Source organism: Canis lupus, chromosome 38 (assembly GCF_003254725.2).
Source record: "Canis lupus dingo isolate Sandy chromosome 38, ASM325472v2, whole genome shotgun sequence".
Lineage (NCBI taxonomy): Eukaryota > Metazoa > Chordata > Mammalia > Carnivora > Canidae > Canis > Canis lupus.
Window position 1 is genome coordinate 2,774,918 of NC_064280.1, and position 20,864 is coordinate 2,795,781.

At 54.4% G+C, this 20,864-nt stretch overlaps 1 protein-coding gene across 1 annotated transcript in view; it reads right to left on the reverse strand.

The window, feature by feature from the left end:
* Window positions 1-14,893, reverse strand: part of SLC26A9 (solute carrier family 26 member 9) — a 28,765-nt gene extending 13,872 nt beyond the window's left edge. The window contains exons 1-7 of the mRNA XM_035711062.2: window positions 14,806-14,893; window positions 6,793-6,935; window positions 3,946-4,085; window positions 3,713-3,823; window positions 2,890-3,065; window positions 835-999; window positions 111-263 (exon numbers count right to left, since the gene is read on the reverse strand). Of these exons, the coding sequence (XP_035566955.2) occupies window positions 111-263; window positions 835-999; window positions 2,890-3,065; window positions 3,713-3,823; window positions 3,946-4,085; window positions 6,793-6,917 (870 nt within the window). The 5' untranslated portion in view covers window positions 6,918-6,935; window positions 14,806-14,893. The remainder of the gene's footprint in view (window positions 1-110; window positions 264-834; window positions 1,000-2,889; window positions 3,066-3,712; window positions 3,824-3,945; window positions 4,086-6,792; window positions 6,936-14,805) is intronic.
* Between the last annotated feature and the right edge of the window lie 5,971 nt (window positions 14,894-20,864).

Genomic DNA, 20,864 nt, shown 5'->3' on the forward strand with positions numbered 1-20,864 from the left:
GGAGTTGAAGGCAGGTAGGGGTTCCCTTGGCTTTGGCTGGAGCCGAATTCTATTTCTCATGATCTCTCCATCCTGGCCCCCAACACCCCAGCCCCGGGCAGGGTCCTTACCACAATCATCTCTGTAGGGATGGGAAAGCGGATCTTGTGCATGTAGCGAGCGTTGAGTTCCTTCACCAGCACCAGTAAGATGCCACTGATGATGGCAAAGATGAGCGAGGCGATGTTGGTTTGGGGAAGGTTTTTGCAAATGTCAATGAAGGTCTGGGGGAGAGAGCATCATGCTTGTGGCTCCCACCTCTTCTTCCCATACTCTCCCCACCCTTGGTTGTCTAACACAGTGGAAGGATGTCATCAATGGGAATGGAGGGACACCAAAGCAGAATTCAGGCCCTGGTCACGAACAGCACCCCTTCTTCCACCTCCCTCTCCCAAAGGGCATGCTGAGAGCTCGTGCCCGGATAGAAATGCTGATTCTCTTTCTCTTGCTCTAGAAAGAATTTAAGTTCCAGGAGGAGGGAGGGAGATTGGACATAAGAAAGGACTTCCCAGGCAGGGAGGGGTTGAGGCGCTACATCAGGAAACTGATGGAGACTGTACATCTCCTTTCCTGCAGGGATTAAGCGTAGAGAACCTCAGTGAGGCCTCAGGGCCATGTGTTTCACCCTCCCTCCCAGAGTGGGGAGCTCCTGGGAATCCTCTCTGAACAAAAGGTCAAGCAGCCCTTGTTTATGAGCATCTTGGAAGGAGGAGCTCATGACTTCTTACTACAGTAACCCCACTGGCTGTCTGCCTGAGCCCCTCCCCATTTGCAGGGGTGTGTTCCTAGACTCACAAAGACGATGGACCCCGGGCCTGCGTAGGAAGGGATGGTCAGACCAAAGATGTACTTGAGCACTGAGATCAGGATCTGCAGGCCGGCTGCTGTCATGAAGCCCCGGATGAAGGACTCCGAGAGGTAGATGGCCACAAAGCCAAACTGCATGAAGCCCAGGCCCATCTGAAAGGAGAGAGGTGGGAGGGGGACCAAGAAGGGTCAGCGGCTTCCCCATCTGCCTGACCTACAATGGGCTGGAGCTTCATGCAGTTTGGCTCCCTGGGGAGGGGAGCCCTGTGTGACCTTGTCTGGCCCTCTACTGGGCTGACTTTGGGGCATGGGCCTCTTTGTCACTTCCTCTCTTGGCTTCAGTTTTCTTATCTGAAAAATAAACCTGGTCCTCTCCCCCAGTCTTTCCTCTCTCAGCAGATGACACCACCGTCCACCCAACTGCCTAACCAAAAACTTGGGAGTCACCCTCCCTCACCCATACATCCAGTCTACCACCAACGCTTTGAGCTCCTGACCAATGTTCCGTCAGTCTACCCCATCTCGGTGCACCACCCTGGTGGCGGCCCTCGTGAGTCTTGCCTGGGCCTCTGCATAGTCTCCTGACAGACCCCCTGCTTTGATTCCAATCTGCCTCCCACCTCTCTTCTCTCTGGACTGAGTGGTCCTTATAAACTTCCAATCACACCCAAAGCTGCTGTATATGGGACAGACCTGAGACTTCATTGTCTAGCCTCTGCCTGCCTTTCCAGCCCCTTCTGTGGCTCATTCCCCCCAAAGCCTCCTGCTATCCAGCCACACCAAACTTCTTGTCTTATCATTCCCTGGTGAAGTCCCACTCTTGGGCCTCAGTGCTTTGGGGGCTCATCCCCTTCACCTGGACTGTCCTTCTGTGCCTCATTTGTTTGGTTCCTGGCCAACCTCTACTCATCCTTTAAGACTCAGGTCAAATGTCACCTCCTCTGTGAGGCGAGGCCTTCCCTGACTCTCCGGTGTTCCCACAGCCAGGTGAACATAGCTCTATTATGCTGCTTATCTCAGAGCCTACAAGTTTATCTGTTGACATGGTTACTTCCTCTGCTGGGCTGGGAGCTCCCGGGAACTAGGCCTCTTCTCTACTTATCTTTCCCCTAAGGCCTACCCCAGTTCCTGGCATAGTGAAGCAATGAAAAACATTAACTGAATGAATGAACGAATTAAAGGTGTCCTCTGGGGGATCCCTGGGTGGCTCAGCAGTTTAGCGCCTGCCTTCCGCCCCAGGCGGCCTGGGGAGAGATCCTGGAGTCCCAGGATCGAGTCCCCCACATTGGGCTCCCTGCGTGGAGCCTGCCTCTCCCTCTGCCTGTGCCTCTATCTCTTCCCCCCGCTCCCCCCATGTCTCTCATGAATAAATAAATAAAATCTTAAAAAAAGAAATCCCTCTCTTGTGTTCCCCTATGCAGTGTTTTCCTTCATCAACCTAGTGGAGGAGGACCTGGGTGGCTCAATGGTTGAGCGTCTGCCTTCAGCTCGGGTCATGATCCCAGGGTCCTGGGATCAAGTTCTGCATCAGGGTCTCTGCTCAGCGCGGAGTCTGCTCTTCCCTCTCCCTCTGCTCCTACCTTCTGCTCGTGCTCTCTCTCTTTCTCAAATAAATAAAATCTTAAAACAAAAATCAACCCCCCCAAAAAAACGCCAGCAGAGTCCTTTGCAATTTGTGCAAGTGATGCAATGCTGTGGCTTGGAGCAGAGGAGGCTGGAGGGGAAAAGGGATGTTGGAGAAATAGGAGGACTGTGCCGACAGAGGGATGGGCATTGGAGAGGGTGGTAGACAGACACCGTGAGCCTTCCAGACAGTCTTGAACTCAGGACAGTTTACCAGGTCTAATGACCCTGCTGGAAGTAGGTGAGGAGAGATGCTGATTTTGAAAAATCAGGTCTTTTGTGGCCCCGAAAGTGGGGAAGTGGGAGGAGGTAGAGGTTTCCATCAGCTTTTATGTCAGAACTGGGGTTTTGACGTGGGGGCAGGATGGAAAGATGCTCTCCCGAGGCGGGGCCCTTGACAGGGACGCAGCTCTCCCTCACCTGGATGATGGCGGTCAGGCAGGCCAGTGTTGCTGACACATGCAGCCTTTCGGCCTCCATGGCCGCTGTGTCCACGTAGCTCTCGTTGGTGGCATTGTTGAAGATCGAGAATTTGGACTCTGGGGCCAGCTGCAGACAGATGTTACCCACCAGGATGCTGATAACGGCAAAGGTACCTGTGGTGCCCACCCAGTCAGCAAGAGTCAGAAGTTTGGACCACACCTATGGACAACAGAGAGGGGCCCAGGAGAGCCTCCCTGCCCCCAGAGGGATGGGTCCCCACACCCGCAACGTTCTTCTTCTGCAAAACAACAACCACTCATGTGTAACTATGACCTGGCCTCTCGAGGTGTTTTCATATCAGCTGTTAATATTATTTCATTGGACGCATCAGGAAATGAGCTTGGAAATGCAAGCAGTGCCAGGCCCAGAAACAGGCCTTGTGACCAGGCCCCTTCTCTCCACATCACTTAGCACCAGAGAGCTCCAAGTGTCCCTGCAGGGACCAGCCTGAGAGTGACTCGGTAATTCCTCACATCTGTTCAGCACTTTCTGGCACATAGCACATTCCATTCCACAGGATCCTCCCCACATTCCAAGGAGGGAGGCAGATCGGGAAAGGCTAACCTGGCTCACGGCTGCTAAGTGGTTTCTCTAAGGCCGCAGAGGACCTGGGGCAGATACTCATGGTGACAGTCCCTCTGGGACCAACTGGCACCAACTCCAGGAGAATGTAGATGGAAAACACCCGAATCCCCTCTTGCCACACCACCTGTCCCTGTGGTGCAGGTCACCTTGCCTGCTGAGAAGGGAGAGGCCTTACCTGGCACCATCTGGTGGATACCCCCCAGGAAGAAGTAGGTGAGGAGGGGGAAGAAAGAGGAGTAGAGACCGTTGACGGCAGGAAGGTTGGCCAGCAGAGCAAATGCCATGCCTGCAGATGACAAAGGGATTGTAGGCTCAGGGGCCTGGCTGGGTTACGGAGGTCATAGGGGACCAGGAGAGGAAGGGGGGAGAGCAGAAGGCCAAGCCGACCGAGGACACTGACCCCCTCACCTTGTGGGACCTGGATGGATCCACCACTGAGTCCACCCAGCAGATCGGGGATAATGTAGTTTTTGATCTTATACTTGGGGAGCCAGGAGAGCACGGGAAGCAGCCCAAACACTGCAGCTTTGATCTTGGCTGAAGAACATCTGGAGGGGAAGAGGACAGGCTTCCAGCTGGCACTACATGACTTGGAGACTCCGAGTTGGGGAGGAATTATAATATCTTGTTCTTGGTCATTCATTCATTCACTTATTCATTCACTCACTCACTCATTCATTCAGAATTCAGTGAGCTCCCACATGGTGCAGTATGTGGGGGACACAGAAGAAAAGGCAAGGGCTTTCTTTAGAGAGCCTTCCTCATGCTCTGGGCTTTAACTGGGGTCTTCTGGAGTTGGTTGCTCATCTGGGATGTCCACAGGACCTGGCATAAAGGCATGGATTTTGTGGTGGCTTAGCCTTCCAAGCTGCCAGGTCCATCCCCCATCTCAGATGACCTTCCTCCCGTCTGATGGCAAGCAGGCCTGGGAACCCAGGTCTGGGCTCCTGCAGCTTGGTGTGCACACTGGGTTGCAATTAGTTGCTCTTTATTGCTCTCACTGCACAGCAAACCCCACCATGGCCAAAAGTCTGGCTCTCCTGTTCATCTTGTATACCTTGTACATTGCACTGGGGTGCTTAGTAAATATTTGCTGAATAAACGAATGAATGAATGAGTGCAAGAGTGGGCTGGTATTGAAACCCAGTCAGAGTAGAGGCTGCTGCCATCTTTCTTAGCACTTACCCCCAAAGAAGGCTCGATTGTCCCTGCCTCTGATGACCCACTGGCCTTCATGTGTGATGACTCCAATGCTGGAGTTCTTCCTACTGTTAATTCATCAGGATGGAAAGAATGGGGGAGCTGTTTGTTTGTCAATGTAGGGTGGGGAAAGTTGGTTCCTTCTCTGATTGTTGAACACCTGGAGGTCTTTTCATAGAAACTCAGGAGTGGTAGGAACAAGGGCCTACAAACTCTAGGGTGACAGCTCATGGATTAATGACTGGGAGGGGGTGGGGGGCATTTGCTTTTCTTCTCCCAGTTGAGGGAATTCAAATACTCTGGGGCCCATTTGGTGACTCACTGGCCTGTTCTGATTAGGCCTCCTTTCCTTGCCGGCACCAATTCCTGCTCTTTGCTGTTGTTCAACAATAGTTTCCCTGATACTGGGTCCCCTGGATGTCACCCAAGAGTAAAACTAACACAGACAATGCTTTGTACCCTGTAGAGCCTGGACAGATTTTTCTGTCCTAACCACCACTCTGGGGAAGGGTATTATCATCACCATTCTTGGGGGTGGAGGGGTGCCTCTCCCATCCTTGGGATGGTGGACAGGGCATTGGACTGGTGAGAAAAAGCTTAAAGCATCTCAAAAGCTTTGTCCTAAGGGAGAGCCAGCCCTGCAGGAACTTGCTCAGGTTTGTCTGTGTCAGGGGCTCGAGAACAGAGAGCTGACTAGGGGAAGACTAACAATCCTCCCGAGGGCTCATACCAGCCTTACCTGCAAGCCTGCCCTGTGTTGGGCAAGGCAATCTGAAGCCTGAGAGAAGAGCTGGAAACAGATGCCAAACACCTATACAGAGGCTCCAGAACCCAAGAGGGAAGTGGACAGAGGGATTAGCTTTCTAGCCATTCATTCATTTGTTGAACAAATATTTATTGAGGCACCTTCTGTGTGTCAGGCACCGTTTAAGGCTCAACGCCAGCCTCATGGGAATTGTTAGGTCCCTCCATCTCTTTACAGTTTTAATCTGTAATCTTTTAGGATGATAGCAGATACCCTCATCCCTCCAGTACAGAAACAATCCAAACTTAAACTGCTTGGAAACTAAGGCTGGCAGGGCTCACGGTCCAAGGAGCACAGCTGTGGGTACAGCATCTGGACACCAAGTACCCAAGGCTTTGCTGTAACCTGGCAGAAATGGAGCCTCCCAGGAGGAGTAGGGTTGGACCAGGGCTTTTGGTGAAGACTCAAGTGGGTGATTCCCCCAGCCTAAACCAGTTCCACCTGCAGCTCCACTTCAACCATTGCCAGTGACCTCAATCCAGGTAACTGAATCAGCTGTTTCCCCAGGGGAGTGAGGAAGAGCAGGCCAGCCCACAGCCAGGACTGAGCAAGGTCTGCCAGAAGTGTAGGAAGGGGCAAGGGGAAGCTCATAGCCTCAGGTTTCTGGAGTATGGATACAGATCACCTCATGAAGCCCCCTCGTTGGAGCTGAGGCTTCACTAGCCACCAGCACAGTCCCAGAGATCTGAGAGTGGAAAGATCCCGGGGGCCTGACAGGACCATATCTTGGTAGGTACCCTTTAGGAGAGCCCAGGAATTTAGGGGCTGCCTTTGATCAGTCTCTGGATCAGGAGAAGAAAGGAACATCTAGGAGGGAAAGAGGACAAAGTACATGGAGCGGTGGTGGCTTCAGATTTTTCTTGATCAAGAGGGAACAGGGCATTACAGTAGGAGCTCTGACGTTCCCACCTGCCCATGTGGTGGCATGCCCATCTAGCGTTCGCTTAAGAACCTAAGAGAGACTTGAGTGGACCGAGACTATGGCAAGACCTCCTGCAGGGGATTGGGGATGCCCTACAACTCTTGTGAAGCTGTGGCTGGTCCCTGCTGCCTCTCCCCACACTCCATGGGGTACTTGTCAGTGCAGGAGAGGTTGTAGGATCTTAAAGTCAGGGGGTTCTGAGCCTCCCCTCCCCAGGGCTTCCCCCAGCCCTGCCTTAGTGGTACTAGTACAGGAACCATACCCTGGTGCAGAAAGGATTTTGGTGGGAAGCAGAGGAAAGAGATGTCTGGGCTCTGGGCCATGTTACCTGAAGGCATTGCGAAGTTTCTCTCCCAGTGGGTACGTCCGCTCCTTCTTCTCAAACTCATCATCAAAGAGGGTGAGAGAGTATGCAGCTCTGTCTACCACGTAGCGGGGCCTGGGCTGGCTCATGTCTGGGGCATTGACAAGCTTTGGGAGAGGCAGAGGAGGGGAAGATGAGGGGCATCTCTCGCCAGCGCCAGCTCGGGCCTTCTCTCTCTAGCTCTGGCCACAGCAGGGTTTTATTCTGGTCTTCCCCGCCCCCACCCAGCAAGGTGCCTCCCTTCCCGCTTGCAGGTCTTTCCACCAGACTCACTTCTTCTGGTGGCCTTCCTTCCCAGGGTCTGATGATGCACACACTTGCCCTGGCTGTTTTGCTTGGCGCCCAGCACGTGGCTGACACGCCATACCTGTGACATCACTGTCACCCCCGCCGAACACCAGGCAAAAAGGAGGTGGGAGTGCAAGGGCTGGAGTCACAGCTGGGGATCAGCACGTTGGTTCTGTCCCCTGCCCCTCTGCCCTGGCCCCTGTTGCCCCCACAAGCCGCTCGCCCTCCCCAGACCTCGGTTTCCCTGGCAGGAAGGCTCATACCATTCAGCCAGCCAGCTTGGAAGGAATAGAGAAAACTGTCTGCCCGGAGGCAGGGGGATGGCTGAGGTGACCTCAGGAGGACCCCTGTTGAAAGAGCCACCTAGGACTTCACCAACAGGTTTTCCCAGGGGGATAATGGTGCATTTGGGGAAATGAGGATGGTCTGCACCGGCTGGCTCTCCCACGGCTTCCTGTGCCTAACCTTTCCCCCACCCTTGTGTACTGGCGTTTCTCTCCTCCTTGCTCTTTGCGCAACCTCGCTGATGTTCCAGGAGCTGAGCAGGGCAGAGCTGAGTGAGCGCCAGGTCCCCTGAGGCCCAGAGGAGCTCCCTGGGAGAACCATTCCCCCTCCCTCCTAAGCTACCAGCCCCTCCCCCTATCCCCTGCCCCTGGCAGCTGGGAGGACCCCCAAGGAGGACCTTGGGGAACGCTAGGAGAGGGAAGAGGTGGAGTGAGTTTGAAGGACGCAGATGAGGAGTGTGGGGCGGCTATGGCCAGTCTGGCAAGAGATTTGAGATGGGGTAGGAAGTGAGAAACCACTCAGGGGGCTAGGGATGTCCCTTGGCTTCCTGTGGGAGAACTTGGGTGTTAGGGGTGATCAGGGGGAAGCAGGCTGGTCGATGCCTTTTGTGGAAGAGAACATGGCAGGGAGATGGAAAGTACATTAACTAAGGGACCAGAAGCCTGGCTGCCAGTCCTGGCTTGACTGGTGAGACGGAACGACAGCATCACCTGTCTGAGTCTCAGATTCCTTGTCAGTAAAATGGGAATAACGTATCTATCTCACAGGGTTGTTGTGAGCATCAGAGGAGTTATGAGCAAGAAAGGGACATTGAAAATGTACAAAAAGTGAGGCAAGTGTGAGTTGCTATTATCAGTAAGATGGTACCCAAGCTGATGAAGGTTGGGCTGGTGCATTCCATTCATTTGGTCGCGGGAACCCAAGGTCCCTCAGAACCTGTAAGCAGGGACAACTGGGGGGCTCACTTGGTTAAGCATCTGCCTTCAGCTCAGGTCAGGATCCTGGGGTCCTGAGATGAAGCCCCATGTGGAGCTCCCAGCTCTCGGGGAGCCTGCTTCTCCTTCTCCCTCTGCCCTTCCTCCTTGCTTGTGCCCGCACCCTCTCTCTCTTTCTTAAATAAATAAATAAATAAATAAATAAATAAATAAATAAATGAATAAATAAGATCTTACAAAAAAAAGAAGAAGAAGAAGAAGAACCTATAAGCAACGGCTGGATGCCTAGCTAACCCCCAGTGTGATATCCAACTGAGTGGGGGGATGAACCTGCCCTCAGTGCCTGCGCCCAGCCCCTTGCCTGGTGCTTAGTACATACTCAACAAGCGCTTGCGGAATGAATCGATAAATGGTGTTTCAGAGAAGACACGGGCAGAAGTGAGTAAGAGCAATGGCATGGGAGCCATTTCAGTGGGAGAAGTGAGAGACAGAGCGGCGTAAGGAAAACCAGCACACGCTTTAGACCCAGAGTGACCTGGGTTCAAAGATTTCAGTTTCTTGGGGGGCGCCGAGGTGGCTCAGTGGTTAAGCATCTGCCTTTGGCTCAGGGTGTGATCCCGGGATCCTGGGATCGAGTCCTGCATCGGGCTCCCCACAGGGAGCCTGCTTCTCCCTCTGCCTGTGTCTCTGCCTCTCTGTGTGTCTCCCATGAATAAATGAATAAAATCTTAAAAAAAAAAAAAAAGATTTCAGTTTTTTCATCTGTGAATGGGGATAGTGACAGTCCTGGATGGTTGCCATGAGGATGAAACTAGACTATGTGTATGTGTGAAGTGGCTCGGCTCCCCAGGCACCCAGTAAATGGTAACGGTGATGATTACTATTATTAAGATGGGTGGGTGCTTCCTTCCTCTTAGGAGAGGCTATTCAGAGGCTTGTAGCCCTTCATCCTCTTGTGAGGTGGGTGCCCTTGCGTTTTCTTCTCCTCCCCACCCTCTCCAGGGGCTACAAGGGTCTAGCTTTCCAGGTGGCTTCCCTGGATGGCCCTTTGGGAGCAACAAGTGGGGAGCATGACAATCCAGAGGGACCAGAGCTCTGGCCTAGCTTCAGAGAAAGATTTGTGGTTTGGAGGAAGGGATCTGTCCCTGGCTACCGAACAGAATGCCTGCAAAGGAAGAGCCAAGATGTTCCAGGGAAGCTGAGCCTGAAAAGGGAGCCCCTTGGAAGAGCCCCTTGGAAGATGGGGCGATGGAAATCTTGCTTCTGTGCCCTGGCAGGTGGCAGATGGCCCCTGAAATCCTGTTCCCAGGCTGCTTTCAAAGACTCTAAGTTTCTAATTGTGTGTCTGTGAGGACGGGGTAAATGTCTGGTTCCACAGAAGCCTGCTAACCTGACTCCCCCTCATCTCCCCATTTCCTCAGTGGGATCTTCCTCTCCATCACCCAGGCCACCCACCCCCACATTTGTCCCTGCCCTTTCTCTCCCCACCCTGGCCTCCACCTTCAGCTGTTCATCAAGTCTCATTGCTATTTCTTTCCAGTGTCCCTCCTGTCCCTCACCCCCTCAGCTCTTATCTCACACCTGGACTATTGCATTAGTCTTCTGGTTGATATGCTGTCTCCAGCCTACACCCCCTGACCAGAAACCTTCAGCCTCCTCATTTCCAGGAGGATCGAACCCCAACCCCTTATTTCGGCATGTGTGTCCTTTCACCATCGGGCCCTGTTTGGGTAAACTTGGGAAAATCATTGGCTGGGGCCCCTGGCACCATCCAGCACCGCCAGACAGGCTGGGCGCAGTGTTACCCCTGGGCTCTCTCCACTTTCCTCCCTTACCTGCGATGCCCTGACTCATTCTGCCTTCCTAGACCTGCCCATCCATAAGACCGGCTTAAGTTCCTCCTCCTTCCCTCCTCTCCCTTCCTCTTTGTCTTGCCCTCTTCCTCCTCCTTCCCATCCTCCTCCTCCTCCTCCTCCTCCTCCTCCTCTCCCTCTACTATGAAGCCTTTCCTGACCACCCTGACCTAGGATCTCTTTTTCTCCTCTGACCTCCCTTTATTTGGGCCTCTCCAGCCTGCACACCAGTGGTGGCTTTGGTTATTCCCGGATGTCACTTCCAGGGAAGGGAGGGAGGCAAGGGGGTGGTGGTGGTGGAAATCCTTCTGGGAGGGGGGATGACTCAGGACTCTTTCTGCCTGGTGGCAGGCTTCCTACAGATGGGGACCAGGTGCTAGGGAAGTTCCTGCTTACACAGACTAACTGAGGAGAAAAGGCTCCCTTGCTTTCCTGGAATGCAAAATCTATCCATTCCCATATGCCCTGCCCGTTTCATTCTAGAAATAGGGTGTTGAAGGAGAGAAGACTCTAAGAACTTTCCCAATCCTGCACTTGGACTACACAAAAGAAGGTGAATCCAGCAGCCAGCTAGACTCAGGAAGTTTTGTGTAGGAGGGAACTCACATACTGGGCTGGTCTAATCCTCTTATTTTGTGGATAAGGAAACTGAGTCTTAGAGAGAGGTGGTATGGGGATTCGAACGGGGCCTTTGACTCCACTTTAAATGCTCCTGTTGGGTCCCAGACCTTCTAGGGATCATCTTGCTCTTGCTCTCTGGTGATCTTTTGGATCACCCTGGTGACCTTCTGCCCCAACTGATGAGACAGGACTTCTGGGTGCTGCATCTCCTCTCTAGATCTCTGCAGTGGCTCTGACTCCTCTTCTGGCCTTGGCTTTCCCAGGACAATGACAGACAGAGCGGCAAACCTGCAGCCATGGGAGCTGCCCCAGCTTCTGGTGAGGAGGTGCCCTGGTCACACTTCCTAATTCCAAGAATAGGGTTGAGGTGGGGTGGGGCTTAGGAGGGGGGTTACTTCATCCTGGGCCAGTTGCGTAGGCTGAGGAGGAGAGGGGGATGGGAGAGGCCAGGTGGCAGGAGGCATCACCTCTTCTAGAAGACTCTGGGGTTCTCAGAGGGTTAAGGGCTCCCAAGGACCCCCGGAGAGGGCTCTTACAATGCTAGGTTCTGGGTGGGAAGGTGAAAGAGGGAGCAAGAAAGGGAGAGGTGTAGGGGACGTGAAGATTTGATCCCTAGTTAAACACACACAGCCCTGCTGAGTGATGTCAGCATCGCTGAAAAAAAGTCGAGTGCTCTATTGCCAAAGGTGTGTATCAAGGAGCCCTGCCTCTCATCAAACAGTGTCAGCCCCCTCCGCCTCCCATCCCCCACCGGATCAGGGATAAATAGCAGGTGCCATGTGACAATATTGAGGAACAAAAGGGTGCCCTGCCACCTCCCCTCTGTGGAGGGAAGGAGGGGCGGTCCCGATTTACTGGAGAGACCTGGTGAGGGTGTGTGTGGCTGTGGGGCTTAAGGGAAATAGAGGGCCAGAAGGAAAGAGCGTGCAGAGGGTAGGAGAGGTGGGTGTGTGGACAATTTCCAAGGCTTGGCAGGGAAATGGGGTCACATCTGGGGCAAGGGGGATTCAGGAGCTAAGGAGCTGGTGGGGAACAAAGGGGAAAGAGACTCTGTCTGGGGGGGTATGGGCTGAACAGACCTCCCCCTGGTTCCTTCCGGGGGGGGGGGGCCCTCATCAAGATCCTAATTCCCACCCCCACCCCGGCGGTGAATTCATACAAAAGAAAACCCACAGGTATCTCCTCCCTGGCGAATTTCTGGCTAGGTCTGTCTACATCAGCAGAAAACTGTGGGCAGAGATGGGCTTGGGCATGGTGCCCGACTTAATGCATAGAAAGGCTTGGAACGATGCCTGGCCGTGGGGAGCGTGCAGCAGATTCTGACCATGTTATTATTCTTATTACTTTGATTACTCTGGAGGATTCCCTTCCTTTCCCTGCAGCCTGGGGCACGGCACTGCCTCTCTTGCCCTTTCTCCCCCTCCTGGCCCTGCACGCCCACCCAGTGCACCCTTCCCCTCTTCATGCCCTGGTCCCTCCAGAAACTCCCAGAACTGGCGAGAAGAAGAGCAGAGCATCTCTTTAGATGAGGGGAGAACATCTAGGGAGCAGGGAGGCCATCCTGTCACGGGGAGCCAGGCTGTGTGCGTGTGCGTGTGCATGTGCGTGTGCGCGTGTGGTGGGGGAGGGAGTGGCGGTGGTTCTCTGACGGGCACATGTGCCAGGCACGGGAGCAGCCCCGCGTGGCCAGCTCACCCTGGCGTTCTTATCACTTGTCCCCACCTGGGCGGTCGCTGTGTTCTGGGAGAAGGAAAGGTCACTTGGAGGGTTCCCCTCTGCTCAGGCTGCTGGCTCCTTCCCGCCTCAGCCAGGGTGGGAGCCCCTGAAAGGGGCTGGGGTGGGGGCTGGGGAGGGGCTGGAAGGGTTGGCTCTCAGCTGGGACGCGGCCCTGGCCGAGGAGTGAGGGTACGCAGGCTAGAGGTCTCCAAGGCGTTTTACTAATACCCCTTCATTCCCATGGCCCCATGTTTCTTGGGCACATTTCTCACCTCCCTGACACCCCGGCATTTAGGTCCTCATCAGCCACGTGACGGGGACAATGGGGTATCTCTGAGTTGCCCTCCTGCTCTCTGGCTAGTCCAGGACTGCTGCCCTTGCAGGGGAGAGATTTGCTGCCGCCACCCCTAAACCCCCCTCCTCTTCTCTCCCCTCCTTCTCTGCTCTCCCTGCTGGGGACGGGGATGGGGACAGGGCAGAGGAAATAAGCTCCAGCAAAAAGGATTGAAGTCAGGCTTTGAAAAGCACTTTCCAGCAGGGAGACCTGACCAAGGTCACGGGATCCCTGAAACAGTCACTTAAAATAGACTCTGCGACGTCTGCAAGGAGACTGGGGTTAGTGTTCCTTGGAAGCGGGCAAGTGGACCAGGAGACTAGTGAAGGACCCTGCTGGTCCGGCTCAAGGAATCCAGAGATTGGTCGGCGCTCGACTGGCCTCCTTCCCACGGGGGCCCGCGGGCATCAGACGCTGGTTGTTTGGTTCAGTTCAATACACACTCTCTAAGCGCCTGCTGTGTACCGATCTCTGGGAAGACTCTGGACATTAAAAGATAAAAAGAGTCTATTTCTGCCCCCAGGGGTTTACACAGATGAGCATTTAGGACCGTCGTCCAGGCCTGGGAAGGGCCCGGGAAGGCCATCGTGGTGACGGAGAAGGAGTGTGTGTTGGTCTCCATGCTGCCCGAGGAGGACTGTGGGCCTCTGGAGGGGTGTGTGTGTGTGTGTGTGTGTGTGTGTGTGTGTGGAGGGGGTAGGAGGCTGTGAGGCTCCGGAGACAGTTGTCTAAGTGAGTGGAGCCATCTGGGGCACGGGGGGTTGGCCCTCTCCTAGTGGGCCCTGCCTGGGGCACTCTGCCACCACAAAGGGGCTCACTCTTAAGGTGGCTTTTTCTCCTGGTGGCTCAGATCCAATGGGGCCAAGTATAAGCACGGAGTTTATGCTAGAAAGAGAAAAGATGGGGCACCTGGGTGGCTTAGTTGGCTAAGCATCTGTCTTCCACTCAGGTTATGATCCCAGGGTCCTGGGGTCGAGTCCCTGCTGAGCAGGGAGACTTCTTCTCCCTCTCCCTCTGCCTGTCCCCCTGCTCCTGCTCTCTCTCTCTCTTTCTGTCAAATAAATAAATAAAATTATTTTTAAAAAAAGAAAGGGAAAAGATTTGTTTGACCTAGGCTGGGGACCTCACCGGCTGATTTTGAGGAATGGGGGTACTGTCTCAGGGTGACTTGGGACCCCTCAGCCTCAGGATGAGAAGTTAGGAAGCTGGGGCTGGTGGAGCCGGCCCAAACCACTGTCCTGACCCAACCCTCTTTGTTGAAGCATTCGCCTGGGGGACCAGGTCCCCCGGGTCCTGTTCCTCAGACTGATGGAGCTGTGCCCTCGCTTCCTTCTACTTCCGTCAACCTCTCAGGGTTAATGTGGACAAATGGGATTCCAAGCGGGTGCCCTGGGCTGGTGGGGAGGTGAACAGGTGAAAGAGAGCATCTGGGGGGCTCAAGGAGGGGGAGACAGCCACACAGAGCAGGCTGGTGATCCAGCATGAGAAAGCATGAAAAGCCTTTTGCTTCCAAGACTTGAACAGGGGGCAGAGGTGCAGCCAGCAGCTTCAAAGGCTGGTGCCCGAGGAACGTCCAGTTTTTCTGTCCTTTCCTTTCCAAGGAAAGCAGCCCTTGCAAAGGAGCTAGCTGTTGCCCCTCACTGTGTCTGGGGGTCTGGGAGACCTCCTCCACTGGAGCTTCCATCCCACAAGTTGCGCCCAGCCTCTCGCCTTGGAGTCCAGATCCTTCCATGAAAGCAAGGACCCAGTGGACTCCTCAGAGGTGGAGGGTGGGGGCTGCCCTCAGCCTTAGGGCCACGGCACCTTTCCCACTTGGGCTCAGGTTGGTAAGCTGCCCACCCCCGTGACCGGTTGGCCCCTGTCACCCCTCCTCTGAGTGTCCCCAGCGCCCACCCTCTTCAAGGGGTGACCCCCAGCCCGGTGGGGTGGGCCGGGTGGGGCTTACCAGTGGGTGAGCGGAGCCGGCTGGGCAGGGCTGCAGGTGTGTCTGGGGAGCAGGTAGCCGAAAGGTGTTCCGAGGTGTGCAAAAGGGCTCTGCTCAAATAATCCAGGGAGGCGTTTATAAATAACTTTACCTCAGGGCCACGGGGTGAGCCCCGGCTTCTGATTGGCTCTGAGGGGAAGTGGTTCTGAACACTACACCATAGCTAAGCCTGGGGAGATAGGAAAAGGAGATAAGGGGAAAAAGTTCCTAAATGAACAGCCCTTTTTTTGTTTTACCTGAGGAGCAGAACTGTTTGATGGGAGCTTGGCACTTCCTAAATCCACCCTGAAGACAATAGGTCACATTGAGCGGGCCCCTGCCCCACAGGCTCCCCCAAGGCAGCCAGCCGAGCTGAGGAGGGGACAAGGGAGACCCCTCTCAGAGCTTGCTGTCCTGCTGCTTGTAGGGCTGGGGTCAAGCCAAAGAGCCTCTTGGACAATGGAACCCATTGAGGCCACCCGAAGGGTGGGGTCCTGGGGCCGCTTGCTTTGAAGAATGGAGAGCTGGGCGTGTGTTGGGGGGGACAGCGGACCTCGGAGCACCCCTGAGTGAGGGATCCAGCCCTGGCTGGGAGGCCCTGAGGGCCCTTGGGACGTTTGGGGCTGCAGAGGAGACCTGGTTCCCAGTTCTGTCTCCAACCTGAAGCTACCCGTAAGCTCTGCACCTTGCTCTGCATCCGCCCATGCCACGGCGGCAAGTATTCCTCACCCTCCTAACTTCCCAGGGGGAGTGCAGGGGAACATCGGGGTTTGGGATCAGGTAAAGGAGCTCAAGAAACAAGATTGACCACAATTACACGTAAGGTGACTGGGAGGCTGGTGTGTGTCCATATCACGGGCCTCTGTCCCTTCCAGGAATTAATGTCTGCCTGGTCATGGCTCCGCTCAGGCTGCCGCCTGCCTTCTGGACTAGAGCTGCCTGCCCATCCCCTGCCCACGAGCACTGTGGGAGAGCCTCAGAGAGGGTAGATAGGAGGGTTGGGGGGATTTCTTCCCGTATCTCCTGGGAGGGAGAGTCCCCACCTGAGGCCAAGAGCTCCTTTCCTTGGGACAGCCGGGGCAGCTCTGGTCCTGGATTGTCCTCTCATCCCCCCAGAAGAAAACAAGAGGTCTCAGGTGGGCTGGAACCAGTACAGCAGCTTCAGTAAGGCCTCCCTGGAAGTCAGGGTGAAAGTCAGCCCCTGGAAAGGCAAAATGAGCTCGTTTCAGCACATAATAGGGACCGATGAGTATTTGTTGAATGAAGCAAAGCATGAATCGTGTGCAAGCCCAACCCAAAAGAGGCTTTATAGATGCATTGCCTGTGGGGACTAGAGAGACACCAGAGGCTGCAGGGAGTTGTCAGGGTGTCGCCGGGGGCCTGAACAGGGCTGCAGGGAGCTAGAACGCAAGCCACCCTAGCACCCGGCAGGGCACATGCCCCACCACCGGCAGAAGGCAGGATGTGTGTGTGGACGCTTCCTCCAGAAGCCTTTCCTGGGCCCCCCATTGGTGACTGCTGGGTTCCTGTGATTCCCTTTGCTTCACCGTGGTAGCAATACACTGATCACAACGGATGGTAATTATGCACTCAACCATCAGTGTTTCTCCAAAGATTTGGAACTCTATAAGAAGGGCGAGGCAGTGCCTGTTTTGTTCACTTTGGTATCCCTACCCCCTCGCCCAGTGCCTGCACTAAGAGGTCAGAGTAGATTTACAGAATAAGTGAAAGACTTGGTCATGGAGCCAGAGGGCAGGGATTTGTCCGTGCACCTCCAGCATTGTCCAGTGGCATGAGTAGCTTGACGTGTTCTAAATTTTGGGCAGGCAATTCCTAGAAAACAGTGAGTCATCAGGCTCTTCCTATAGCCAGGGTGAGTGACAGTGGCTATCAAGATTAAACAACTAAGTCCCCTTCCTGGGATACCATGCCCGACAGGGCAACTCCTGGTTATAATTTGGTTCCTTCAGAGCAGAGCATGCATTGCCCAACTGACTGGAGCTTCTGGGGCAGCCTGCAGGTACATTTGTTTCTTTTAAATGATCCCTGCTCGTTCTGGTCTATCAGCTGGTCTAGTGTGAGTTTTGTTAATGTGAGTCAGTCTCCCCTGAGTCTGATTGACTTTCCATTGTAACACTCGGCTTTCACACAGGTGATCTGGTTTAATTCTCATGTAATGTAGGCATGTTGCTCTCATTTTTCAAATGAGGAATCTAAGTGAAATAATGACTCAAGTGAAATAACTTGCCATTAGGTCACAAAGATCTAGAAGGAAGAGAAGGAATCAAACCTGGATATTATAGTTTCAAATCTTATACTGAGTCCACTATATCACTTTTATGTTTGAACCTGCAAAGCTAGGAATAACCTTATGTAAGACCTCACCTTTTAGACACATTCAGTCTCCCTTTCAGGTCCATCTCTGAATGTAACGTGGATAAAGATGGCTGGTGCCTCTGGGGCCAGGTTCTGGGGCTGAGAACTTGTTGGCTTTCCTCTCCAACACTTCTCCTGCTGTTTTAGCATGATTTAGGGTAGGGAGATCTTGCATAATTAGGACAGGAAGGATAGATGAACCCAGAGGTTTCTACAAAGTCACCAAGAGAGCTGGCTAGAGGCCTCAGAATCTGGGGACTGGTCGTGGGTGGAGATCCAGGAAGGCAGAAGCCAGACTAGAGGTCAGAAGACCAGAGGGCAGGAGGGGGAGCAGCCCCGATGGCTCAGAAGGGCATGGTAGGGGTATCTTGGGTAGAGTTGAACCATGGGACAGAGTTAGGGCTGGTGGGGAGAGAACAAAGGCATGCAGAGACAGGCAGATGGCAGCAGCACAGGTACAGAGACAAAGAGACAGACTCAGAAACAGAGAGAGGAGCAAAAAAACACCTACCATTTTGCTCCCAAAGCAGCTCAGTCTTGAGGTTTGTTGAATCATCGTTTTCACAGTAAAAGTAGGTGAGCATCTACCCTATACTTTTCTCTGGAGCAGAATAAATTGTCCTTGGCTAGCAAGCTCCTTTACCTCCACCTCTAGGATTGAAAGCTGTGCTAGTTCATATATTCATTCATTCATTCATTCATTCATTCATTCACTTATGACCCTTATCCAGTGCCCAGATCCTGTTCTGGGAATACTGAGATAAGGAAGACACAATCTCTTCCCTGAAAATGTCTCACTGTTGGGGGGAAGACAAGGAGACGAGGAGAACATGGAGTGCTATGGGAGAGCAGGGCAGAGGCACCAGGCTCAGCCCTTGAAGGGAGGAGGAAAAGAGGTCGGGGCGGACGTCTTTTGCTGGAGGAGGTGGGAGGGGGCACAGAGGGCCTGCGGTGGCTGGAGCCTGGACACCTGAGCTCTAAACCCAGGGTGGCTACTTCCATGAGGAGGTAGGATGGGGGCTGCCCCCGGAAGCACTGCTTTTAGAAGAGGTTTCCAGCTTGTCTCCAAGCCCTCTGACTTCTGAGCCCATTCAAGGTCTCTGCTATAGGAACACCTGGGTGGCTCAATGGTTGAGCGTCTGCGTTTGGCTTAGGTCGTGATCCCAGGGTCCTGGGATCGAATGCCACATCAGGCTCCCCTCAGGGAGCCTGCTTCTCTCTCTGCTTATGTCTCTACCCGCACCCCCACCCGTCTCTCATAAATAAATCAAATCTTAAAAAAAGGTTCTCTGCTATAGGCCCATGCCTGTGTTTCCTTCTGACCCAGAACTTGGTCATCCCCCTCCAACCCCCTATTGTTCAACACCTCTCAACACATGCATGCACGCACACACTCACACCAAACAGGTTTTGGAGATTTACTGAGTTATACAGATAAAGCCAAAGTATTCACAAATTACCCTCTTGGCACACCTCGCTTTTGAGCTGGTCTAGTTAAGTTTTCCGATGAGCACACTGAGGCTAACCCTCAAGAAAGAGGCTAATTCTGCTACCTCTGTCCATCCCTGGGCCTCTGGCCTTAGCTGCACCTGCTGGCTTCATGCATGTGTGCTCTGTGCAGGACCCGTGCCAAAGATGTGGGCAGGATCGTGTTTTGGGCAGTGACTTAAGCAAACACCTCAAGGCCGGGGATAGAAAAGTCTTTACCACCCTGCCCTGCAGTGGCGAGGTCTGACTTGGCCAGTTTCATGAGTGCATGGGAACTGGTCAGGCTGCGGAGAAACCCCAACAGAAAGCTACTTCTCACGTCTCCCCCCAGGGAAGCCAGGGGCTTAGGACCCCAGCTGTGAGCATCTCAGGCTGGTTAGGAGATGGCGAAGTAGGGTGAGTGGGGTGAAGCCAGTCTGTGTCTGGTCTCTCAGCCCAGGGAACCTGAGCTCCTGCCCCCGTGCCTAGTCCTGTGCTGGGGGCTGGGGACATGGGACCCAGGAGAGCCAGGCCTTGGGAGGTCAAGAGTCTGAAGGGAGCAGACAGAGGGCTTCTCAGGGTACATCTAGTGGCAGCTGGGGGACAGTATGTCCGGAGGAACCTAGCTGGGGGCTCTGGAGTGTGGAGGGTATGGGCTCTCTGGGGAGAGTGTGATTGCAGTTGCCAAGACCCCCAGGCATCTGAGGTCAGAAGAAAGGCAATATCATAGACCCATAGAATGGGGAGGAGAGAACAGGCCTTAGGGTTCATCTGAGTCATCTCCCTGTGTCACAGATGAGAAGCTCGAGGCCCCAGATGGGGGAGGGACCTGCCCAAGGTCACCCAGAGAGGCAGTGGCAGAGCTGAGGTCAGTGCTCACCCCAGGACCCCGGCCTGGCCCTGAGGCACAAACCAGGCTCTCTGCCCACGGAGGGAGTGGGGATTACTTGGGGACCCCCTCCCAGGCCCCGTGCTCAGGGTCACTCACTTGTTACCCAGGGACGTGCTATTCTTCTGAGGTTCTTATCCTGCTCACTGAGTGCCGGTCAGTTTGGTTAAGGTTGGAGTTTGGGAGGCGCAGGTGTTACAGGAGGGGCTTGGGGGAAGCAGGGCTGCGTGTTGGGGCCAGAGAGCCCAGGGGATGCGGTTCCTGGGTGGGCCAGTCCTGCAGCTTCCAGACAGAGGGAAAGGTTCTGCTCAGAACCAGAAAGTGGCAGCTGCGCGAGGGTGTTGGAGGCAGTTCGCGCCGCCCTGAGCCCCGAGCGTAGGGAGAAGAGGGCTGAAGGTGGGGAGGGGGTGAGTTCCAGCTGTCCACGGTGACTCACAGCTCCTGGCTGTAATTCTGCTTTGGTGCCTTCAGCCAGGCACACATTAGCCTGCGGGTAGGGGCTGCCTCTAAGGGTGGGCACAGAGGGCCAAGGCCCCCCAGTTCAGGGAGCACTGAGGGAGCTGGAGCAGCATGGCATTGCTAAGCGTCTACCTCTGGGGCCTAGCTTGGGCAGCGAGAGAACTGGGTCCGAAGGTGTTGCTTTGTGACCTTGGGAGAGTCGTAAGAACACGAAGCCTTCCCATGTCCCCTTTCCTAGTTGACATTCTCCAGGGAAGAGTTAAGAAGGGAAGGGACCTGTCCCCCACCACCCAGCCCAGTGCATTCCACTCTTCCTCCCAAATAACCCTGAGCACACAGGCTTCTCTTCCCCGAGGGTCACAGCTGTGCTCTCTGAACCCCGCTGCTGGCAGAAGAGGGGGTGTTCTAGGTCTTGCTGGGCGGGTGTCCCTCATAGCTCTGTGTCAGGGACTATATCGCATGCCCTTGGGAGGCATCGAGACACATTGAGAAGGACGAAGACGTCACGGTGAAATCCTGATGCTGGGTTTGCTACTCATGTGACCTTGGGCCACGTATGAACCATCTCGGAGGCTCAGTTTGTCCATCTGTAGAAGGGGTCATCCTGCAGAAATGAAGTGCTTTCACGAGGCAAGGTCCATTTCATTGAGCACTGCCCCCCCACGACTGTGTACTTGCACGACCCGTGTTTCTCTCCATCAGCTCTGATACCTCACGGCTTCAGCCACACCCCAGCCAGTGGACACACTTCGTCACTCTGCACAGTGAATGCCCCTTTGCACCCTCGTCTCGGGGAACCAGGGAACCAGGAGTATTGAGCTCTGCTCCCAGGTCTTGCCCTCAGCCTCTG